This window comes from Vicia villosa, linkage group LG4, assembly GCF_029867415.1.
Source record: "Vicia villosa cultivar HV-30 ecotype Madison, WI linkage group LG4, Vvil1.0, whole genome shotgun sequence".
Classification (NCBI taxonomy): Eukaryota; Viridiplantae; Streptophyta; class Magnoliopsida; order Fabales; family Fabaceae; genus Vicia; species Vicia villosa.
The window spans coordinates 142,724,939-142,749,971 of NC_081183.1; the positions used below are offsets into that span (position 1 = coordinate 142,724,939).

General features: G+C 34.1%; 2 protein-coding genes across 2 annotated transcripts; both read left to right on the forward strand.

The window, feature by feature from the left end:
- The first annotated feature begins 1,545 nt into the window (after positions 1-1,545).
- On the forward strand, positions 1,546-9,008 carry LOC131595348 (sodium/hydrogen exchanger 6). Its single transcript, XM_058867682.1, has 22 exons — positions 1,546-1,920; positions 2,019-2,070; positions 2,150-2,209; positions 2,348-2,372; positions 2,467-2,552; positions 2,676-2,787; positions 3,669-3,731; positions 3,880-3,899; positions 3,988-4,082; positions 4,262-4,290; positions 4,392-4,423; positions 4,520-4,567; positions 4,670-4,730; positions 4,814-4,911; positions 4,997-5,072; positions 5,178-5,197; positions 5,641-5,738; positions 5,869-5,978; positions 6,540-6,644; positions 7,946-8,046; positions 8,186-8,265; positions 8,485-9,008. Exons 1-22 carry the CDS (start codon positions 1,737-1,739, stop codon positions 8,562-8,564), a joined length of 1,635 nt encoding a protein of 544 aa, XP_058723665.1. The 5' UTR covers positions 1,546-1,736; the 3' UTR covers positions 8,565-9,008.
- Positions 9,009-10,263: 1,255 nt separating this feature from the next.
- LOC131599820 (protein ENDOSPERM DEFECTIVE 1-like) lies at positions 10,264-13,838 on the forward strand. The gene is made up of 6 exons (XM_058872075.1): positions 10,264-11,329; positions 12,017-12,136; positions 12,412-12,528; positions 12,627-12,716; positions 12,851-12,958; positions 13,056-13,838. Exons 1-6 carry the CDS (start codon positions 10,448-10,450, stop codon positions 13,128-13,130), a joined length of 1,392 nt encoding a protein of 463 aa, XP_058728058.1. The 5' UTR covers positions 10,264-10,447; the 3' UTR covers positions 13,131-13,838.
- The last annotated feature ends 11,195 nt before the right edge of the window (positions 13,839-25,033 follow it).

Sequence of the window (25,033 nt, forward strand, 5' to 3'; positions counted from 1 at the left end):
TGCTCACGCCATGACAATCTCCTTTCACACTTGTTTTCTATAAACATTATATAACACAAAAAACCGTTTCATCAAGTGGAACTTCTTCAACTTCTCCTGCATTATTATTAATGTCAATGAAAGCTATATTGGCACGCCAACTTGTATTTCCTTTGACAATACCTTTCACACCTCATATGGAACATTATCGTGCGACTTCTCTGGTCTTATTTCAAACTCTACTGATATATTTCATGCTATTCATAAAGGCCTGTTGCTAGCCAAATATATGAGCATCAATGATTAAACATGTTATACATACTCATTCCATAATTTAATTAAACTTCCTTGAACAAGTATCATAAATATGAGATGTTGATCAAAATAATTAAGATATTTTACATGAAAAAAATTGTTACACCCTCCGTAAACACAATCAAAGTGTTGATTACATGATCAAACTCGATACATCTGATTACGTTAATCTTCTAATTCATGTTTCTCCTCCTCTAGAATTGAATAACATATTTACGACAAATTGCATGAAATTTATTCTTTAAGATTATATAACTTTTCTTTATATAGTAGCCTTATAAAAAAAACCAACCCACTATTATTAATATTTTAAATTTTGAGGTGGTCAAAAGTATATAATATATATTAACATGAAAATATAGTTAATAAAAAGTCAAAAATGCACTTTTCTCATTAAGAAAGTGGAAAAGTGTATGGCTTTCCCACTGTTCGAAATGACCAAAACACACAAAGTGGCTCATTGTTTACTGTAGAGGCACATTAATCCTTAAAAAGACACATTTGTTTCATTTATTTTAATCAAAACAACTAGTATACTATAAAACATTTAAAAAAATACTATGAAGTTTCTTTTTGATGAAAATAAATTACAACCAATATTATATACATGAAAAACAAAATGAATATGAAAAAGAAAATTTTAGAAAATCAATAAAGTTTAATAACCACATTTCCTCTTTATTAAAAAAATATACTTTTTTTACATAAATATCAAATCACCATATACATATATAATATGTAAAATAATCAGGGCCGGTCCAATTAACATAGAGGGCCCGTTCTAATTTTAAAAATGGACCCAAATTTAAAATATAAATTCAATAATAATAATTAAAAAAGACACATAAAAAATACAATTATGTATTAATCAATAATATATTTAATTATAACCATTTTGAATTTTGATCTATCTCAATTTTTGTATATACTGAATTTTTATCATAACATATTTTTATTTATTAGATTTTTTTTATAACATTTTATTTATTTTGAATAATATTTATAAAAAACATTTGAACTTTTTAAAATTTGGGGCCTCCTAAAATTTGGGGCCTGTGCTGTAACACTTCATGCACATGCACAAGGCCGACCCTAAAAATAATATCTTAAAAATTAGTAAAATATAATATTTTATTTAAAGAGGGAATATGATACTAAAATATAATTTGATTAGTAATCTCTAAAATTACTATCCCAAAACGTAACCGAAGTTTGGAAGAACATATGAATGGATCAAAGGTTATATTAATTACGATAATCATAATAGTAATTAACAGTAATTAATTACTTATAATTATAATAATACATAAGAGCTAGAAGAGTTCCGTGTTGAAGTACGAGAGAACAATTTTGAATCACAGTTAAGGGAGAGAACAAAACTCACCATTCTGTGATTGAACAACACAACAATCGAATCGAATCGAGTTCTTCCGTGATTCACAATGGGCTCGGAGAATGAAATTTCTCCGGCCGATGCTCGTAAGGCTCCCGGCAAGGAACAACAAGCCGCCGGCGTCGGAATTCTTCTTCAGATCATGATGTTGGTCTTGTCCTTCGTTCTCGGTCACGTTCTCCGTCGTAAGAAGATTTACATCATTCCTGAAGCCAGTGCTTCTCTTCTCATAGGTTCCATTTCGTTCTCTCTTTGTTGCCTCTTTTGTCTCTTCTTCAATTTCAATTTCAATTTCAGTTTCTAACCTAAATTCTTTTGTTTCACTCTCTAGGGTTAATTGTTGGTGTTTTAGCTAACATTTCAGATACTGAAACTAATATCAGGTTATTTATTTTCTTTAATTTTTTGTTTTCTCTGTTTCTTATATTTGTGTTTCTAATTTTTTTTCCCGTTTTTTCATAGGGCTTGGTTCAATTTTCATGAGGAGTTTTTTTTCCTGTTCCTGTTACCTCCGATCATATTATATCCTTATTAACACTGTTAATGATAAAATTATTATTTTCTGTTGAGTTTTTAGTTATTTAATTTATGTATATTGGTTGGTTAGTTTATGTAGCAATTTATTTCAACATTGTTTCTTTCCTTGATTCTGCTCTTTACTCAGTCTGGTTTCAGTCTTGCACCTGTAAGTTCCTCCTTAGTTTTTTCTGTTGTATTGAGTTGTAGTTTTTTGTTCTATTAGATGTATGTTTTGACTGTGGTAATGTGTGTTTTTGCAGAAACCATTTTTCTCAAATTTTGGTGCAATTGTGACATTTGCTATATTTGGTACCTTTCTTGCTTCAGTTGTGACGGGTGTCTTGGTGTAAGTTTTTGTTTGCATCCTTCTTTTTTAAGTGATCATTTTTAAGTTTAGAATGCATAGCACATTAGGGTGGTATGGTTTCAATCTAATGCTTATGTTTTTTTTCCTCCATATGTGCTGTAGTTATCTTGGTGGGTTGCTCTTCCTTATGTATAAACTACCTTTTGTTGAGTGCCTGATGTTTGGCGCCCTTATATCGGCAACCGATCCTGTTACGGTTTTGTCCATATTTCAGGTGACATACCACTTTTTCTTTTATTTTTTTAATTCATCCATTTTTACATCTACTCTGTTAGTCCATAAAGTATTGATGTTCTGACTTCCTAGGTTACAATTTATAATTCTCGGAACTCAAAATACATGTTTAAAACAAAGGCCACATACTTACTAGGCACTAGGCAGGACTCACTACCTTCCCAAAATCTAAAGCATATCCCCCACACACAAATAGAGTGTATCAGTCGAGAACATGATATACATGTGTGGGTTAGAAGCATGTGAAAAGGAAGAACTGATATAGCTTTCATGGTAATTTTGAGTATTACAAATGTCAAGAGTCTCACATCGGACAATATATGGCGGCCTGAATATTATAATTGGGGGCAATCCTCATCCTACAAACCGGTTTTGTACGGATGAGTTAGACCCAGCCCATACATTCTAAGAACAAAAAAGGACAACCTGGTGCGTTAATCTCCCTGCTATGGCAAGGTCCCACTAGGAAGAGTCAAACCGATATATTGTACACAGCCTTACCTTCCATTTGCAAGAGATTGATTAACTTGAATTAAATATTCTAACCTGTGGCATCTTGGCCACATGACAACAACTCCAATGATTGCGTCAAGGTTGAAGGCCCTGCTTCAGTTCTGAGTCTTATGTGTATAGTAAATATATAGCATCTGGTTCAATTCATACTCAATTTGAAAATTAACCTGCCCTCTTTGCAGGAGCTGGGCACAGATGTCAATCTATATGCTTGCATCTGGTTCAATTCATACTGAATTTGAAAATTAACCTGCCCTCTTTGCAGGAGCTGGGCACAGATGTCAATCTATATGCTTGCATCTGGTTCAATTCACACTGAATTTGAAAATTAACCTGCCCTCTTTGCAGGAGCTAGGCACTGATGTCAATCTATATGCTTTGGTTTTTGGAGAATCTGTTTTGAATGATGCAGTAAGTTTCTTTGCTACAGTCGTTTTTTTAAAAATTTGATTTCAGCTGTGATCTGAAGATAGACGGTGCTAAAGGCCGTTCTCGTTTTTTATTCTTGCCCGTTATATGTTATTTCTTTTGTCCTGACCTCTCTCTTGCACTATGGCAGATGGCAATATCTCTGTACAGGTACCTAAACTTCCGAAGTATCATATGCTTATCTGAAATAGCCCAAGTATCATTGAAGTCGATTTTAACCCAAGTACTTATTTTGCAGGACAATGTCATTGGTTAAAAATAATCCAACTGGACAGAATTTCTTCATGGTGGTTGTTAGATTCTTGGAGACTTTTGTTGGGTCTATGTCTGCAGGTCAGTTTTTAGCTGTGTTTTGTTTTGGCTGTAATAGGGTGAAGAAAGGGAGAACCACACTGGAAAATTTGTTTACCTTATGAACTTATAGTCTTAAATGCTTGTGTATTGTAGTGAATTAGTATTAATATTTTCAGTATTCATAAGTTATAATTGTGATTCGCTTGCTGTCTCTGCAGGGGTTGGAGTTGGGTTTACATCTGCTTTAATATCCTTTAAAATCCATTATTGTCCTTTATATCAACTGTATACATCTTTAGAAATTTAAAAATCAAGATTTTTTTTTCGTAAAACCTTGACTGCCAGAACCTATTTAAGTATGCAGGCTTGGATGTTGACAAGTAAGTATCAAACATCAGTTTTCTTTAGATATTTGTTGTTTAATGATTCATGTTACAAAATACTGATAATTTTTTATTTTTTATGATTCTATCCAGCCTTCAGAATTTGGAGAGCTGTCTTTTTGTTCTCTTCCCATATTTCTCGTAAGCAATCTTCACGGACCATTTCTTGATAGCGGTTTCACCAGGTTTTCTTATATTCTTCCACTCATGGTGCAAATCAGTGTAAACTCTTAAATTTTTTAGGTACATGCTGGCTGAAGGCCTTGGTCTGTCTGGTATCGTATCAATATTATTCACAGGAATTGTAAGTGCATATGGCATTTTTCCTGGGTTATTTTCATGTCTGTATCAAAACATTGTGGTGACTACTTTGGTGTTTTGTTTTAGGTCATGAAGCACTATGCGTATTCAAATTTGTCACGAAGTTCTCAAAGATTTGTCTCTGCATTTTTTGAATTGATATCATCATTAGCAGAAACATTTATGTAAGGATGATTTCATTTACAGTATTTTCCCTCAAGTTCAAACATTACTTCTAAATGATGTGTGGACTGCTTTTGTCTCTTACAGATTTATATATATGGGCTTTGACATTGCTATGGAACAACATAGCTGGTCTCATGTTGGATTTATATTCTTCTCCATTGTATCCTTTCTTTTTCCCTTAATAGTCAAGTGCTGTGATTTCCATTAGCTAAGCATTTCACATTCTTCTTGGTACTTTTCCTTAACTTCTCGATAATTACTTCAGATATTCATTATAGTTGCAAGGTATTTTGTACTGATTTCTCTCATTACTAGTCTATGATTATAGTGACACATCTATTTTAAGGCTTTCTTGTTAAAGATAGCACTTGTTTGCTGCGGTCTCAAATATAAGCTAAACTTACTAACTAGTAACTACATACATATTAAGAATGTTGGTTAACCTCATCTTATTTTCTTTTGTTGTAATGAAAAAACTAATTACATTTTACAAATTATCCTTTCTTTTCATTTAATTTTGTTTGGGAGTTTGTTCCATTAATGGGTATTTTAAGAATAATACTATTAAATAAGATGAAAGTAGTTCGATTTTGCTTATATTTTGGACCACCAAATATGACTTCTTTTTTGTTTATATTTGAGACCGGAGTAGTACTCGACAATTTTATGTTTTGCTCTCACATTTCCCATCGAAATTGACAGCAAATTTTTTGCGTGATTTCATGCAGAGCTGCAAATGTCTTTTCTTGTGCTTACCTGGTCAATCTTGTGAGACCTGCACATCAACAGATACCTCCAAAATACCAAAAAGCACTTTGGTATAGTGGTAAGGAAATAATCAACGCAAGCCGTTGACTTTACCTTGTAAAGTTTAATTAGTTGTGCTATTGAAAGAAACTGCTTCTTTTCTTTGGCTTTTTCTTTATTGTGGTGTCTAAGTTTTGCAACATGAACAGGACTTCGAGGGGCAATGGCCTTTGCCCTTGCTCTGCAATCAGTTCATGATCTTCCAGAAGGACATGGACAGACCATCTTCACTGCAACTACAGCAATCGTTGTTTTGACGGTAGGAACACTCTCGCTGTCCTTTAATTAAACTAATCGGTATAAAATATCACTATAAGGGTATTATAATAGACACTGCCTTGCTGTACATTGCATGTTAATTGAATGTTATTTTGGCTCACAACATGCCAACAAGTGTAAACTGGAGAAACTGGGTATAATGAAGATGACAATATTGAGATAGATAAGTGGACATACAAGGAAATATTGGATAAGTGGATTTGTTCGGCAGAAGGTTATATTAACACCTATTGGAAAACTAATTGTTAAACTGTATATTCTTGACTTCTTTTTGAAAACCTTACAAAGAGTGCAGGATCTCCGAATCCAATTTTAAGCAATTACCTCACGATATAGTGAGCTGCTTGAGCTCTGGTTTGACAGAGAGATAGAGATAGAGAGAGGATTGGGGTTGTATATAATGATTTAATCATGAACGAAGGAAATTATGTTACATGTTGTGACAGAATATTGAAGTGTCATTGATTAATGGGTAAACATTTCGTTTAATAACCATTGCTGATCTAGAATATAAATATGAAAATTTATTTATTTGTTTCAGGTATTGCTGATTGGTGGTTCAACAGGTACCATGCTGGAAGCTCTAGATGTCGTCGGTGGTGAAGATCACAATGATAACTCTTTGGCTGCAGTTGGTCCCATCACAGTAAGTTTTGCAAGAAATAACACAGCTAAGACTTGCTTTTGTTTATTTTGTGTGTGTAATCTATCTCTACTATGTTTCTTGTTTACGACTTTTACATTGAAATTGCATTTGGAAGCGACACCCATCATTAATGTTTTTGAAAGACGAACTGCCAAATACAACATAATCTGGGCTTACTCTAAGATGCTATATCTCAAATTCATTTCATACAATATAGTTTTTCTTGTTGAAGAGATATTGATACTTATGGTGGTCATGTTGGATCTTCGAAAGAAGTGAAAAATTGTAAGAAACAAACATGTGTTGTCAATTTATTGAAGTTAAGAAAATAACATTGCCGGTGCTCGAGTGGAATACTTTTTTGGAATGCTTACCCATTGCCCTGAGGGCACTGGTTAGCAAGACCCTTTGATTTATTCTATTCTTATTTTATTGGAAGCATTACAACAATAACCACCAAGCCTTTTCCTACTAAGTGGGGTTGGCTACATCTACATGGCTCAAACTACGCCTTAATTGTTCTATAAAAATCATGATTCTATCCAACTCATTTACTTCAAGATCTCTCTCAATAGTTTCTCTTATAATTTTTCTAAGTCTTCCTCTACCTCTAGCGGTTTGACTACCCTCCATCTTCCTCTCTGTTTTTTTACCGGGAAACATCTGTAGTAGCTCAGTAATATTATAATTTAATTATAATTTAAACATCTGTAGTCACTTCAGTGATAGCTCTTAGCCTGCAAGATGAGTTTGCTTTGCTTTCTTAAATAATGGAAGCATGCAATAAGGGTTGTGCGTATGTATGTGTGGGACTAGGTTGTATAGAAATAGCATTTCCTTATACGTGCGGACAAGGTTGAAGCATGTGATTGAGCTTATACTTATCTTTTTGAACTGTATTTAAAAATGTTTTCTACCTATCCATTAGAGAAACATTCAAAAAGTCCTAGCCTATGAAATAGATGCTGATGACTGCCCCCTAGCTTAAATAGACTTCTAGGTATAAAAAATCCCGACTCTGAATTAAGTATTTGATATGATTATCCCGTCCCTCACCTGATGACTGTGGTAAACTCACTTCTACAATCAACACAGTATTGTGGTTTTTGAACTATATGAACCCATATCATGTAATAAGTTTTTATTCTCAATTTTTTTTTGTTAACTTCAACTTTGAAAAACTCAATTTCGACTGACACATTGATCCCGATTCCGGACACTCTGGATAATATTTAACTCAATGAATCTACTTCATGCATCTCTTGTCTATTTCTACTAATGTTTGTTGTTTCGTTTGCAAGAATTATGAGGAGGACAATGGTTATATTGCTCCTTCATATGATGACGAATCATCGTCATCTGGGAACAAAATAAAGATGAAGCTAAAAGAATTCCACAAGAGGTATAACAAAACTATTACATTGTTAAGTATGTGTGCTTGAGCGTATGAGTGTTCTTTAAATGAATCAATCGTAGAGCTGACACATGTCATGTTCCGCAAACGATGTTGCCATTTCTAATTTCTATTCACTTTATTGCAGTGCTGCATCTTTTACAGCATTAGATAGAAACTACCTTACCCCATTCTTTACAAGCAATAATGGAGAAGACGATGAAGAAGGCAAGTTTGACCATTTAAAATTGTTTTTCCCTCTCATGCAATTTTAATGGATTATTTATAGTTGTATTTCTGCTAATTATTTTCCATTTATGGTCATGTATGTATTATACTTGAGCATTAGTCATGAGTTTTTTTTTCTTGTATTTATTTGATTGTGTCATAAAATTAATTTTGTTTTGGCATCATTTTACCATAAGTTGTTTTTCTTGCTCTCAACAGCCCAGCCTTTTACTTCCAGAAGTTCTTTTACTTCTTCAAGATCAGGATTTCACGGCCAGAGCCCATATTCACCATCATGATTCTTTTAAACAAAATAATGCTCTCAAAATCTCCTCTGTACATATCAGCCATACAATTTATAGAGTAGGAATTGGCATAATACAAGAATCTAATTTATCTCCTGCACTCCAAGTTGTACCACCGAGATCTCATGGGAAGTCAGTCTATCAGGTTGGACGAGGACATTTCTGCGAAATTGGCTTTTCACGCAAGTTATTGACTACGCTCCTGCCATGAAAAATGGAGGTTCACAATTCAGAGTCGACCACATTTATTTTTATGTATACGTCTTTACAGGTTTAGGCCTAGGATTAGTTCTAGTGAGTTCTGAAAATTTTAGTTCACCATTGAGACAATTAATACAGTTATTTTGTATGGATGAGTTTTCATTATGCATTAAATTAATAGGAAGACAGAAAGTAGTTAGTACATTCACATTTCACTGAATACAGTATTTTTCATCATATTTAAACCTTTCATGGTGCTGTTTGGCACTTTCGGTTTCAGGTTGGTTTTTTTAGCAGTGCGTTTGGGTAAATTAATTTTAAGTTCTTCAACATCAAGATGGTATTTGATGATTTTATAATTGTATTGTTGGATTTATAATTAGCATTAACTTGATAACTTCTTTTTTACTCACTTTTTTCATAGAAGTCTTTACAGCAGTTTTTTTGACAAACTCAATTATATTATACTCAATTTAATCGTATTAAGATTATCTAGAATTTTCATATTAAATCAAATTAATATTTTATTATGCAAAAAGTATTTATTTTAAATTATAAATTATTTTACAATTTTAATGAAACATTAATATTAGTTTTATATATTATTTTACAATTTTAATGAAACATTAATATTAGTTTTTCTAAGTGTTTTGAAAATTGAGTATTAATTTTATTGAAAATTTATAATCAATTTTTTTACTGTGTTTTAAGACTAACTTTTCATTTATAAATTCTTTAACATGCACGAGTGAGCATTTTTTTAAAATTATTTATTACTATATCTTTTTCTTATTCTTTTAACATTTTTTTGTCATTAACAAACAAATAATTTTGCTAATTTTCTCAAGAATTTTCTTACAAAATTATCCATATTAAACCATATAAATTGTCAAAACTTCGAAAAAAAATTATTCTTAATTTTTATGTTTGTTAATCAAACATTTTATTTATATACATTTTTAGCATAAAAAATATCTAGTGTATGTCAATCAAAATTATTATATCATTAGATAGATTTGCTTTAAAATATAATTATTTTTAAAAGCATACCTATGAATGTGATCTACAATATAACTTTTTTTAGTGGATAGAAGTCAAACTCATTTAGTTTTTTTTTTTGATTGAATATTGGATGCAATGGGTTTTGCAAATAATATTTAAATTATTGTTAGGTTTTGCAAATAATATTTAAATTATTGTTGTTATTTATTAAAAACTTTTTATCAACTAAATTAAGTTTTAAAGTGATTAATCAAAGATTGGTCAATGCGATAAATCAAAAATAAAAAACACAATAATTTTTAACAAAATTATTTTTTTCACAAAATATAATGTATATAATGTTAGAATTTTCTCATTGAGGTATTTTTAAAATTTCCTTTGTACTTAGTTCTCAAAATCAAGTCCCACTAATAATAAACAATTGTCATGTATTTGATGTGACGAGAGCGCAGTGTAAAATGTAACATAAACAAACCAAAAAAACCCGTTTGTATTTTTATCGATTTTCGAAACTAGAACCGTTGCAAAGTAAACCACTCACCAAACACATCACTAGCATCGTTACCCTCAAACCCCAACGGCCATTTTTTCTTCTTTCTTTCTTCTTCGTCCTTCTTTCTCTGTTACTCAAATTCTTTCTCAACTTCAACTGCAACTTTCTTCAACCAAACACGATGCAAGAAAACAACAACGACGTCGTTTCCGAAAACCCCACTCCCCATCCGCATCCGCCACAACCACAACAACACAACCGCCGACCAAAAACACGTGAAGTCAGCTCCCGATTCATGTCTCCCTCCATCTCCTCCACTCAAAGACGGCAACAGCGAGACGATTCCGACGACGAGAATTCCGAATCCTCGTTCCCGATCGGATACTCTTTTCAAAAGAAACTACAACAGCAACAACAAAGATCTGTGAAGCTTTTCAAAGAAACAACAAACAGAGTTTTCGATAATATCCCTAACCCAAATCCAAACCCTAGTTCCAGTTCTCATCACCCTTCGAAACAACCATCTTCTAGATGTGCCACACCTTGTCCTTCTAGACCTGATACTCCAATCCATACGATGTCCGTCTCTTCAAGATATCGACAAACACCGCACCACCAACCTCATAGGCCTATAAACGCCCGTTCTTCAGCTGCTGCGAAATTGTTTCAATCTAGTGGCGTCTCATCATCCAGAACTTCACGTGATGATATTGATATTCATTGCAGTACACAATCACTTCCTGAATTGCGTTCTGAAACCGGGGATGTTTTGATGCAGCAACCTAAGGTGCCTACTGGATCTGTGGCTGAGAAATTTGGTAACAATTTGTCTCGTTCGGTTAGTTTGTCTTCGTCTGGCATTGATCGGGTTAAGGTTGGAGGACTGCCGCCGGTTCCTCCTCAGTATGCAACGAAATCTGCGGCAGATGCAAGGAAAGGGAAGAAAGGTAGTCATCAGGATGATGTGACTAATCTCAAATTGCTTCATAATCGGTATCTTCAATGGAGATTTGCCAATGCAAAGGTGGAACATGCAATGAAAGTTCAGCAAAAAGAATGCGAGGTCTGTTGCCTACACTTGGTTTACCAATTAAATTACAAGTTTTTAGTAGTAATATTTGGTGTATATTATCTTGTATTGCTGATTGTGAGTATATAGATAAGTTTGAATTTTACAGTAGACAAGTTTGAAACATATCGCATTTGTTTTTCAATTATTGTTAACAACCAAAGAGTTGTTTATTGGGACTGATATATGAACCAGCAACTCTACTGATAGATACTAAATAACGGAATTGGTGAAAAGAAAAAACCAGAATTTGTGACAATTTCCTATGTTCCTAACTAAACTAATAGTACTGTTACTTGGAAATTAGTTGCCACGGTGGCCTTGGAGTTGAACCATCTTAGCATGAAGGGGATCTCTATTACAATGTATAAGTAACTTGGATAAAATGCTAAAATGACATCGATTATAGCCACGGTGGCCTCAGAGTCGTAATTTATATTGGTCATTATGTTCTAGTTTATTTCAAATACCCTTCATTAAAGTGTAAGTGTTTTTTAAGGGAAGTACAAAACTTAGGTTCGCACGTGTTATTGCACTTTTGTTATTCAGAACTTTCTTTTGCACATTTACATCCACTTTAATTCAGTTCTGTGACAGTTTTTATTATATTGAGCTATGCTGTACAATTTCACCACCTTATGCTCTTTTGTTGCTTTTTGTGTCTCTTCTTTATCCTCACAGAAGGCACTATTATCTCGTGCAATGAAAATATCAGAAATGCGTGATTCTGTGAACAAGAAACGCATAGAATTGGAGCGTTTGCAGAGATTACAGACCCTATCAAGAGTTCTTGAAGCTCAAGTAAGGCCGCCAATGATTTTGAACGTTTCTTTTATATTTTTTAAATACTTGTTTCCTGGGTCTCGGTTGTGATACAATTTTTTTTATTGCTGGATGACTTTTGTGGCATGAATGTTTAAGTCTATGTTACCCTTTTTTCAACATAACCACCTCTTGCAACTAACATATCTTGAGGTGGAATTAAGAAGACTCTGCGTTCTTTGCCATCAAGTATAATTTTATTTGTAAATGCCTAGAAACATATGCATCAGTAATAAATTTGGATGCTATTGCAGACTCCATATCTGGATGAGTGGTCTGTTATGGAAGAAGGCTATTCTGTTTCCCTCACTGAAGCAATTCAGGCTTTGTTGAATGCCTCAACGCAACTTCCAACTGGTGGGAATGTTCGGGTATGACTAAAAATCCAACTAACACTACTCTCTTTCCTCCATGCTTATTCATTTGGATATTTTGCAATTACTAATTCACGAAATGTATAATGTCACAGGTTGATGTAAAAGAGTTGGGGGAGTCTCTGAATGCAGCACTAAAGACGATGGAAACAATTATTTCCAATACCCAGAAATTAATGCCAAAGGTAAGACAGATGAAAGAAGGGATCTAAAGAATTGAAATGCGCTTACTTTACTTCAAACCATCAACTTGGTGGTATTGCATACATTTTAGATTTACTTTTCGGTACTGCACTAATTAATGTTTTTCAAACACTAGGCAGAAGAAATAGATACTTCTATTTCAGAATTAGCCCGAGTTGTTGGAGGAGAAAGAGCTCTTATTGACGAGTGCGGAGGTTTATTGTCAAAGACACATAGGTCACAGGTTAGTCTTGCAAACAATTCTTACATTGTTATTATAGAAAATCTTGTTTATCTCCACTCCAGCAGTTCATATTAATCTGGAAGTGTTGCATTTTCAGGTGGAGGAGTGTAGCTTAAGGGCTCAGCTAATTCAACTAATTTCAATCTGGCATAAGAATAAGAATAAAGAATAGAAAAGCAACTCATAATTCAATTGGATGTCAACTGTTGGAATACCACACATATTTGATGGTGTTGATAGATTTGCTGAGCATCAACTATACATGACCCACCGCCGATTCATTTCTTTTTCACATTCTTTATCCATTTGTTGATAAATGAAGGGGGAGAGGAGAGGATGTGATTGACCAGTATACAAAATTTCAATTTTTGCTATCTCAGGAAGTTTCACCGCGAATTCTTATCAATATGATCTCTCTCCCTGTTTCACTCACTTGATGTCAATAGAAAAAAGTAATAGGACACTTTGTCCTTGCATGAATGGAATGTTTGCTTCAACTCAAATAAGACTAATTGGTAGTGAATCTTCTGAACTTTTGTTCTTGTGATTTCATGTATGTAAATCATATTTATACAATAAATAGAAATTTGAAATTTCAAACTACTCTGGACCATTGTTCTTGTATATAAAATATGTGACCCAAACAAATACACAATAAGTAGAAAAATCTAAGTCTAACTGACCAACCAAGAGGTTTGATTAATACGTTATGGTTTTAGCATTTTATCATAATTTTTTTGTGATAAACAAAGCTACTAGTATTTGCTTTCCTAACTCAATATACAAAAGTTCATATTATAAACTCAAAATTTTCCAGGTAGTATTTGTATAACAATTATAACATTTTCAAACTCAGAACAAATTGTAATAAAAATATACTTCTAGATATTAATGTTTTTTTAGGAATATAGTTTACTTAATTTTTCTCACTTTATATTCTCATAAAGAGCAAAATCTAATACCACTAATATGAGTTGATTGAAAGAGACTCTTTTAAACAATAGTGTTTGGTTTGATTTTTAGTAATTGTTGTGAATAGAGAAGACCCTATTGAATAGTGTTTGGTTTGATTTTTTGTAATTGTTTAGAATTTATATATTAAAATTAAGGGTTAATACCTATTTTACCCCCTGCCATATGGGGCGTAGTTGAAAAACCCCCTGCCAAAAAAAAAGTTTCAAAACATGCCTCATAAAATTTCAAAAGTTTGCATTTGAACCTTTATCACGCCACATCATTAAAAAATCTGATGTGGCATTATTTTCTGTAATTTTTTAATAAACTTATATGCCACATCACTAAGTCATGAAATGGAAAGACCTAAATACCCTTAGTCTTTTTAACTTCATTTCTGATGTGCATTTGATTTTCTTATCGTTTCAGACCCTACAATTAGGGTTCTTCATTTTCATCTTCCACTGTTGTCAACACTTCACTGTAACAAAGCAACACTTGAATACGAATTTGCACTCTCTGAATACGATTTCGCACACTCTGAATACGCTCTAAATTCGAAGTTAAAAAGGTACGTATTGTCTTCTTGTGATTTCTATTCTCGCACGTATTGTCTTCTTCTGATTGTGGTCCCAAGTGAAAATCTTTCTGAAATATTGGATGGAATATTGTCTCTTTTCTGCAGGTATGGGTGTTTTTAGTGTAGTATTTCACCATGGGGGACACTTCGTGCAAGAGGGTCATATATATTACAGAGGGGGTAGCGACACTATTGTTGAAGGTCAGGATGAAGATAAATGGAGTTTTTTTGAAGCTGTTAGTTTGGTTAGGGATTGGGGATATGAAGGTTTTAGGCTATGGCGAAAGATACCGCAACTAGATGAAGGCTTTATGAATGTTGTTGATGATGCAGCTTGTGTAGAAATTGCTAAGCATTGTATGGCTTGTAAGGTTGATGGCCATATTTGGGTGGAGCATGGTGTCAAGGACATGATGACCAAGGTGGTTCATCCTAATGTGGATGACTTCAGCACATCTAGTGAAACTGAGAGCAGTGGTTCTGATACTGATGCAGGAGAATGTTTCAATGATAGTGAAGAGGAAAGAGTGATTGAAGTAGAAGATGAACAATTCGATCAAGTGGAGGTAGTTCTGCCCGAGAGTGGGAATAGGGTGAATGTCCATGGGAAATCTTTGAGATTCAAGCGTTGTGCATCCAAGGATCCCAAAAACATGAAAGCCAAAAGCATGGTAAAGAAGGTTAATCTATTGGTGCCCAAGAGTGTCTTAGGATCTAGTTCAAAGAGGAATACAACCAATGATGAAGATGTGGATTATGCTAGTGAGGAACTTGATAGTTCAGATGCTGATGAAAGTGACATGGGTGAGAAACCTTCCAAGCCAAAGTATGACAAGTTCAGATCAGAGCTGCTCAACAAAGACTTTCAATTCAAATTAGGTATGGAGTTCAAATCTCTCTCTGAATTTAAAGATGCTATTAGGGAGTGGTCTGTATTAAATGGTAGAGAGATAAGTTTTGTTAAGAATGAGAGTTATAGGGTTAGGGTTGAGTGCAAGGGTAAATGTGGCTTTTTGGCATTATGTAGTAAAGTGGGAGACAGTCACACATACCAGATAAAGACTTGGGTGGGGACCCACACATGTGCAAGGGTATTAAATAACAAGTCTGCCAATTCTAAGTGGGTTTCTAAGTTAGTGGTTGAAAAAAGGAAATCACAAGGGAAAGTAAAGTTGTCTAAAATTATGGCTGAGCTTAGACAGAAATATTCAGTAGGCATCACCAAAGGAAAAGCTTGGAGAGCAAAAGCTATTGCTGATGAAATAATTGAAGGTGATGCAAAGGAACAGTATAATATGTTGTGGAGTTATGCAGCTGAGTGAGAAACCATTGTGCTGGTAATACTGTCAAGATAAACACTGAGAGACCACATCCAACACTACCACCAAGATTTGGGAGGTTTTATTTCTGTTTGGATGGCTGCAAGAAAGGGTTTACCCATGGTTGTAGACCATTTATAGGTGTAGATGGGTGTCATCTTAAGACACAATATGGAGGTCAACTGTTAATTGCTGTAGCAAGGGACCCAAATGACCAATATTATCCTTTGGCATGGACATGTGGCCCACTGTGGATGCTGAAAATTTGTTGCCACCACAATACAAGAAGGGACCTGGAAGGCCTAAGAAACTGAGGTTTAGAGAGTTGGATGAGAGTGGATCAAGGATGAGAAGGGTAGGTGTATCCTATAGATGCACAAAGTGTCACAAATTGGGCCACAATTCTAGGAAGTGTCAAGCTACTGAGCAAAATCCTAATGCATTCAAGAGAAAGGTATTCCCTCACAATTCATGTCTTTATATGTTCTTATATTTGACAAATTATATGTTCTCATATTTGATACTGAATGCAGAGGAAGACACCCAGGACCAAAGTATCAAGAAAACATGTACAAGAGCCAGCTCCAACTGAGGCAGCTCCAACTGAGGCTTCTACTGAACAGGCTCAATCTGGTGGAAATATGGAAGCTCAAACTGAGGCAGCTCCATCTGTGGTTGAAGATCCAGAGTTGGTTGCATTGCTTAATGATATGATGGCTCTCTTTGAAGAACAAACATCACAAGTTGATAATCCCACACAACCTGCTGTTATGCAACCTGCTGCTGCAACAAGTGTTCCTTTAGCTGTTTCAGAGCCTGCTGCAATGACTGAACCAGGGCCAGCTTCAGCAAGTGTCAAAAAACCTCCTACAAAGAAAAAGAAAAAGGTCTTGCCTGTGAAGCCAACAAGAAAAAGGGTCAGTGAGAGGTTGAAGGAGGTGAGAAATGCCAAACGACATGGTGGGCCTGGATCAACATCTGATGCACCATTGACAATTGATGAACCTGAAGGATCTGGTTGGAGTGCATCAAAGAAAATCTCAAAGCAGAAGTGGAAGGGAATTGCTAGGAGAATGACTCAGTAGCTGTGTTATTGTTTCAATTTGACTGTTTTAATGTCTTTATGTTATGCACATTAAGTGCCATTTTGGTGATTTCAAATGTACTGTGTTATTGAACTTATGTTAAGCACATTATGTGCCATTTTGTAACTCCTACTTATCAGAACATATTGGTATCAATCCAAGCTTTTAATTATGTGACATTTTGGTACCCATCCAAGTTGTTAATTATGTTCCATTTTGGTACCATTCCAAGTTGTTATTTATGTACTTGTTATTGTCAATATTTTGGAATCAATCCAAGTTCACTTGGTATTGGCTTAACTAAAACACATGAGAATTTCATATTTTGGTATAATAAAACACATAAGAATTGAAAAACATAACAAATGTCATTTCCATTGTAATCTATTTCAATACAACCATACACCTTCATAAAGCCATTACAACACAGACAAATTAATTGTCACATAAACCAACATGAGTTAACATGAACCAACATAACATAACTTGGACAAAATTCAATAACAGAAGTCTTACAAATTAACACATAGACAAATTATTTGTTACATGAACTGAGAAAGAAAACCCATAGACAAATTAACACAACTAAAAGGTAATTCATCTTCTTTGTTAGCACATCAATCTTTTTCTCTATGGCTTCCATCTTTAGTGAAAAGTCTCTTTCAATTTTGCTCATTCGTTCTACAACTCCTGTAACACCCGTATATTTTAATTTTTAATTTAAATGGAAATTTAATTAATAATTAGAATTATATGTGGTTTGTGGGATTTAATTGGAAAAGGATGGTTTATGGTGTTGGGCCGTGTGTGATGTTAAGGAATGAGGGGGTGTTATGTTAGTAAAGGCCCTATTCTAATTAAAAGGTTATTTTATAAAATAATAAGGAATTGAGAATAAGAGAAAGGAATGTGAAAAGAGTTTGGAACACGAAGAACGTGAAAGAGGAGCAATGGAGGGAGAGACCAATCAAGAACTCTTGGCTAAGGTAAGGGGGGACTCTTCCGGTTAATTTCTATTATGTGATTATGGGTAATAGGATGGATTAACGTATGATTCGATTCGATTGGGTATATTGGGATTTGATATTGTTAGGTATGTTATGATTTGGGATAATTGATGAAATTGTATAGATTGTTGGTTATTGATGTGTTGTTTTGATGTATAATGATGTATGATGAGAAATTCGATGATTATATGTCTGTCTGCGTTGTCTGGAATCGTTTTTGGGTGAAAAGGATGTGAAATCGCAGAGTCTAAACGCAGACCCGTAATTCTGCAAAATCGCCAGGTCGCGCCGCGAACCTCTGTTTGCGCCGCGAACCGTTGGGCAGAAAACCAGGAAGTTGTGATACGCTCAGGTCGCGCCGCGTCCATGTGTTGGCGCCGCGAAGGCGTACTTATTTTCTCGTATCGCGTCGCGTGCATGAGTTGGCGCCGTGAACGTGTTTGTGTGGTTCAGGTCGCGCCGCGAACGTTGGTTGCGCCGCGTGCTGTAGCGTTAGTTATTTCTTGGGAAAATTAAATGATGTGTAACTTTCGAACCGTAGGTCTGTTTTTAGTGTCGTTTCGAGTACGATGAATCTTACGAGATAGCCTACGTGTTTAAATGATGAAATGAGGTGTGAATCCAATTATTTTTAAATATGATTTTATTTCTTGGTGAATGATGTATTGTACATATATGTGATGAGATGTGTTAAATACATGCTATGTTGAAATATTAATCATGTGACGATTTGTGTAATTGGATGATGTATTGTTGACATATATGATGAAATGTGACAATATAAGATGTTGTTTTGAAAACATTACGATGTATGATTGTTGAGAATTATATGATGATAATTGATGATTTGTGAATATTAATATGCTGTTAATATTAATATGTTGATTGTGGTGAATGTATGTGAATGATTGAATGATGCTTGGACATGTACATACTTGTTTGTGATGATATTGGTGAGATGAAATGAGACGATGTTAAGCATCGGATCGGTGATGATATAAGTATGTGATATGTGTGCATTCATTCATAAATCATTTACATTGGATCCCGTTGATGAGTGGATCGTTGGTGGCTAATTCCCATTGTGCGGAGATTAGTAAGCAGTCATCGTGTGCCCATGGGGGTGTGAGCGATGAGGTTAGTCGTGTGCCCAGGTGGGGTGTAAGCGACTTGAATGGCAGTATCGCAGAGAGAAGTCCTGTGAATGTGATTCACGAATTTTGGTACCACATGCATAGTGTCAGTTGTGTCATATGCATTTTGTCATAACATGATTGTATAGATTTCTGTGTTTGTGTTGTAATCTATTATTGTGTGAATTGATGAATAATAGATGTGAATCTGAATATATGACAAATTGGGTGAATGATATATTATGATGTTTTGTTGCTTATGAATGCATAACATTGATTAATTGAGAATGAGACTCACCCTTACTTGTTGACAATTTTCAGATTGAGGATAGCTGCTTTCGACTTGGTGAGGATTAGCTCATAAGTCGGTTTAGTTGTTGTGTCAGTGTCATGCTCTGATAGATGTAACACTGGGGACGCGATGTTTTGAGTTTCGAATTATAACTCTATTGTTTATTTTATTTGAAGTCTGATACATTAACGATGTAACGTTGACTTGATGATTTGATTCCGCTGTGTAAACATGATTTTTATCTATGAGTTATAATTTCAGATGTTTCAGTGAATGCATGACATATGCCGAACGTGTGTTTTCTTTTATTTTTGAATTGTGACACCCTTTGCATGTTTACTCTGATTTAATTTTGTTAATGGCCGTGGGGTATTAGAGGGGTGTTACAACTCCTACATCAAGATGCCCAAATTCTCTTACACCGCAAAATTCATCATCCCAAATAAATGCGTTGCAGTCGTCTTCTTTACCCCACAGCTTACACTTCCAGTATTTTCTTCCTGGATTTGAAACCGATCTTGAAACAAATAACTTCATGGAGACATTATGGCCACATTTGGGAGTTACTCTTCCATTTGAAGATAAGCTTGAGTTAGATGAAATTTGTTGACTCATGAAGAAAAGAGTAGAAAATAGATGAAATTTGTTGACTCAAAACGCAAAACGCAACAACGAAACAAGAAAAAGAAGAAAGCTTGGATGAACAAGAAGATGCTTCACGAATGTGAATTAGGTCTACAAGGTCAAGGGTTTATGAAGTTAAAAAGACTAAGGGTATTTAGGTCTTTACATTTCATGACTTAGTGATGTGGCATATAAGTTTATTAAAAAATTACAGAAAATAATGCCACATCAGATTTTTTAATGATGTGGCGTGATAAAGGTTCAAATGCAAACTTTTGAAAATTTATGAGGCATGTTTTGAAACTTTTTTTTTGGCAGGGGGTTTTTTCAACTACGCCCCATATGGCAGGGGGTAAAATAGGTATTAACCCTAAAATTAACTAATGAGTAAATAATATAAACAATGAGTTTTATTTATACATTATATATGTGAATGTAAATTTTACTAAAAAAAGATAAAAATTAAAACAACAAGAAAAGAAAGAAAATATTACAATAGTCATTTTGAAACTTACAATTGACTTTGAGAGAATAAAAAAATTAATATATGAGGGGTAAACCAAAAAAAATAATATTAGAGGGGATAAACAAAAAGTATATATTACAGTATTAATTGTTTTAGAAAATATTTTTTTACTAATCAATATTATCCCGAAAGAGTTAGTAATATGATTTTTTCTAGTGATTGATATGTAAGATAATGAAATAATTTAAATTAAATTATGGCATTGGTAGTAAAATGATGATAACAGTGTAAATAAATTTTTGTAAATATTTATGATTTTTTTAGAACTACGAACTAATTAAGTTAAACAAAATGTTTTGTTTCTACCATATTATTTTTATTAAAAACAATTAAAGAGAAAGAGATAAATTGACATTTAGAGAGTCATTAGAACAATCTCTCGAATGATTTCATAAAGATGACAGTGGTTATCCATGAACACGTGCACTAGTCTCCCGCTATCCGCCGCATTTAATAAATATGCTACCCATATACGCTCTATATGCTACCCGACGCGTTTATATGATGTAAATAGAAAATTATGTGTATAATTTTTTAATGCATTTACCATATTGATCCATTATCATAAAAAGAACAAACCACATTCCAACTTGTAGCAAGTAAACCTTGGCATTAACTCATCTCAACCTGAAAATAGATCGTACCATGTTTGGAAAAATAACAAACTAGGGTTAAAATTATCCTTAGTGAAGTCGTCTTGTAGTTCATTCAATACAAATAAAATGTAGGACCATTGTCGTAAAACAAACTATCCTTTGCACGAAACATCGCAATTGAAGTCTAGATATAATTCCTCTCATCCATAAGAAAGTTAAGACCATTGTATGATAACTTCTAAATCACGTTCCTACTGGTTATAATTGAAGTCGCGCTTTAGTTCAACAGATCAAGAAGAAATCTAGATCCATTGTCTTAAAAAGAACAAACCACATTCCAACCGATGGCAAGGTCTATATGTTGATGATGTTTTTCTCGCAACTAATAATATCAATTTATTACACGAGACTAAGAAGTTTCTCTCTAACAACTTTGTAATGAAATATACAGGTGAGGGAAGTTATGTGATTGTAAGAAAAATATTTAATGATAGATCAAAATGATCTTTAGGCTTGTATAAAAAGCATATATCAATAAATTTTTAGAGAGATTTAAAATGGATAAATATTCAACATCTCTCTTTCTAATACAGAAAAAAGAAAAATTTAGTTTCATGCAATGTCTAAAGAGTAAATTGGAACATAAACAAATTGAAAATATTTCTTTTGCATCTGTTGTTGGGAGTTTGATGCATGTGAAACATGTATTGAGACTAGATATATTTGCAATTGATATGTTGGGTAGATACAAAAGTAATCCCTGGATGGATCTTTGAAAAGTTGCAAAGAGATTATTGAGATATTTGCAAGGTTGAGGCGATCAACAATTCATTCTCAATTTTTTATTGTGAAGATGCAAGAAAGTCATTTGATTATGAGTATCTTTTAAATCGATGAAATGGAAAAGGGCTAAGCAGATTGTCATGGATGAATTCACTAAGGTTAGCGCCATATATTTTATAGAATATTTTTAAAATCTTGTTGATGGAGTATTTCCCCATTGGTGCTCTTACTTCATTTCAACAGGGTTTTTGTAGTAACATTGATGCTTTATATTGGTAACATGGATTTGTAATCCATGCATTCACCATTAGATCTTGGTAAATTAGAACCACCAAGGTTGGAACTATCACACATGGTCCCCGGGGATGTCTTTTTAGGTTAGTAGATCAAGGTGGGTAATAACCCAAATATTAATTATTCGAATAATCAACAGTTGATCTATGTGTTAGGGTTACCAGTCCGAAGACTTATCCTCTAACGTAAGACATATTGTTCGTTCACCTACAAAGTATTTTTATGAGGCAAAACTTATTACTAGGGAGTGCAATAATTTTTGTTTAGCATACATAAACCATTCAAAATTTAAAAGGCCATCCGATTTTAAAATATGTGTTCCCACCCGAGCTGAGAGATATTTCATGACTTAACAACGTGTCTCATCTATGACAAACAAGTTTGGCTCAATACTTATCAACAAATGACAAAGGGCCTTTTGATCAAAGATAAGAGACATTACCATGATGTAAGGTAAGTGACATCAAATGGAGGCACCATTACACCAACTATGGACCCAAATAAGCTTACATGATTTTGAAAACAAGTGTGGACATACTTTAGGAAAACACCTGATCTAGGAAAATGATTGAAGGATGACTGTCATATGATATAAAATATAATACCCTAGCATCTGTCCATTTTGACAACTATATTACACTAGAAGGTTCTAGGTCCTCAAAAATCTATAAAAACCCATATAAAAGATTGAAAAAACGTCAAATACAGGTACCAACACTTTTTGAATAAAAATGACTTTTGCATCCGATATAAAATTTCTTAGGCGTCACAATTCTTGCAGGTACCACCTCTACAAGATGACAAACCATATTTGGAGTGCATAATCTCTTCCCCAAAACCACCCAAACCAAACCAAATTCACAATCACACGAGGTACTCATTTTTTAGAAGGATCATTAGCATAGTGTGTATGAACTATCATTAACGCTCAAACACTTTCTCAAACATTAGAATGGAAAACCGCTGACAAAGGGCCACACAAATTCCAATCGTCCATAATTTTTTGCTAGAGAGGTTGCAAGCTGAAACCACAATCTCAAGAGCTCACAAAACATCCCTTCGAGAAGAGGATCTGATCTAACTTCTACCAACAATTGAAGAAAACTTGGCACAAACTTAAGAGAAAGACCACGACTCACCTCAACTCACCATTCTAGTGACCCATATGACATATATTAAAACTAACATCCATAAGAAGGATTTGCACATGAAGGTCAACCAAAAGTCAACAACTCTAGAGTATTATTGGAATGAGCAACTTTGAGGGGCCAAGCCCATTAATCCCAACCAATTCCTCCTACCTAGACTCCACGATGACGTGTTAACAAGTTGTAATGAAGATACGGTAGAGTCTTTCCACACTTATGACCCTGAGATCACTAGAGGCACATGACATGTTCCCTGTTCTATCGAAGGCATCCCCCACATGGATTAGAACCCTAAGGCCACTATCTAAGACACCGTTATCTCTATTGCTAACTCGTATCATGTTTATCATCCTCCGACGTTTCTAAAAGGGACAAAGACATATCCTTCTGAAATGCTTCCAATAGAAGAATCAACGAGTATCCTATAGAAGGGGGAATTCCAAAGATATGAATGATGGGAACCTTCAACGGGACGATCGGTCCCGACAAACATAAGGAATTCATCGAAGGTCTCTTAAATTTTCATGGAGCTAGAGGCTCTGAGAAATGGAAGTTTTCCGCCCTCATCCTGAAGGCAATGGCCATGGCTTGGTTTATGTAGTTAAGAAACAAATCAATTAGTTTACAAGGAAAGCTTAATATGGGGTTTTTTTTGGTTGCTCATTTAACAAAATCAAGCAAGAGAATAATAATCCTTAAAATCATACATATAAGGTTAAATAGGGAGGAAGTCCTAGTCAAAAGTGTTGTCGATGAGATGAAAAAATATTTGTTAGCTCTTAAACTCTAATCGCGTTAAAATTCACATAAAGTATTGAGGTTAGGGCCTAAAAAAACTTTTAACACCCTGAGGAAAACATTTGAGAAGTACATACAATACATGGAAAAATTGGTCGCAGTTAAGACAATATATGAAGGAGATTTAGAGAAGGTCGAGACAAGTAATAGGGGAACTAAGGAGACGGAGCAATGTATGGGTTGAAGAAGTTAGGGCAAGAAAAAACCTTCATTGTTTCGAGAGAATATAAAAATACGACCATCTAGCTACCAAGATTACAATTACCTGAACACTTCGAGAGAATGAAACCTTAAAGAATTCATCAATACATAATTCCTATAAGAGCAAGATGGAGCACCAAAATAGATTCATGATTACCCCATAATCAATAAGTCTCGGTATTATTGTTTCCACAAAAGCAACAACCACAATATCTAAGAATGTTATCAGGAAAGAGAGGTTATTAAGATTTGTCCACCAAGATAAGAACAAGCCCAAAGAGAGAAGATCAATTGAAGAAAGCCCTCAAAATAAAATAAGTGAAAGTGGGAATCGAAACTACCAACAATCTTAAAGTATGGCATACATAAAGAAGCAAAAAACTCACTAAATATAGCAAAGTAATATGCCACAAGGAGTAAATAAGAGAAATCAAGAAAACACAATAAAAAAAGAAGCACCAGAAACATTTAACCACCAAGAGCTAGAGAATCTAAAAGTTTAAATGAATGAAGAAACTTTATTTATAGAAGAGCCTCAAGCCTGATGGGACAATTATATGTAGACATTTGGCACAAACAAAACATTATAACTACATTTTCATACGCCTTAATGATCACATCTAAAGCATAGGGAAACATGTTTCCATTAATTACGCTTTACGTATAATCCCTATAAGGGAAGATCTAAAGGGTACGTTACGTCATACTAAAAGCCAATAGTAATTAGGGAATAAC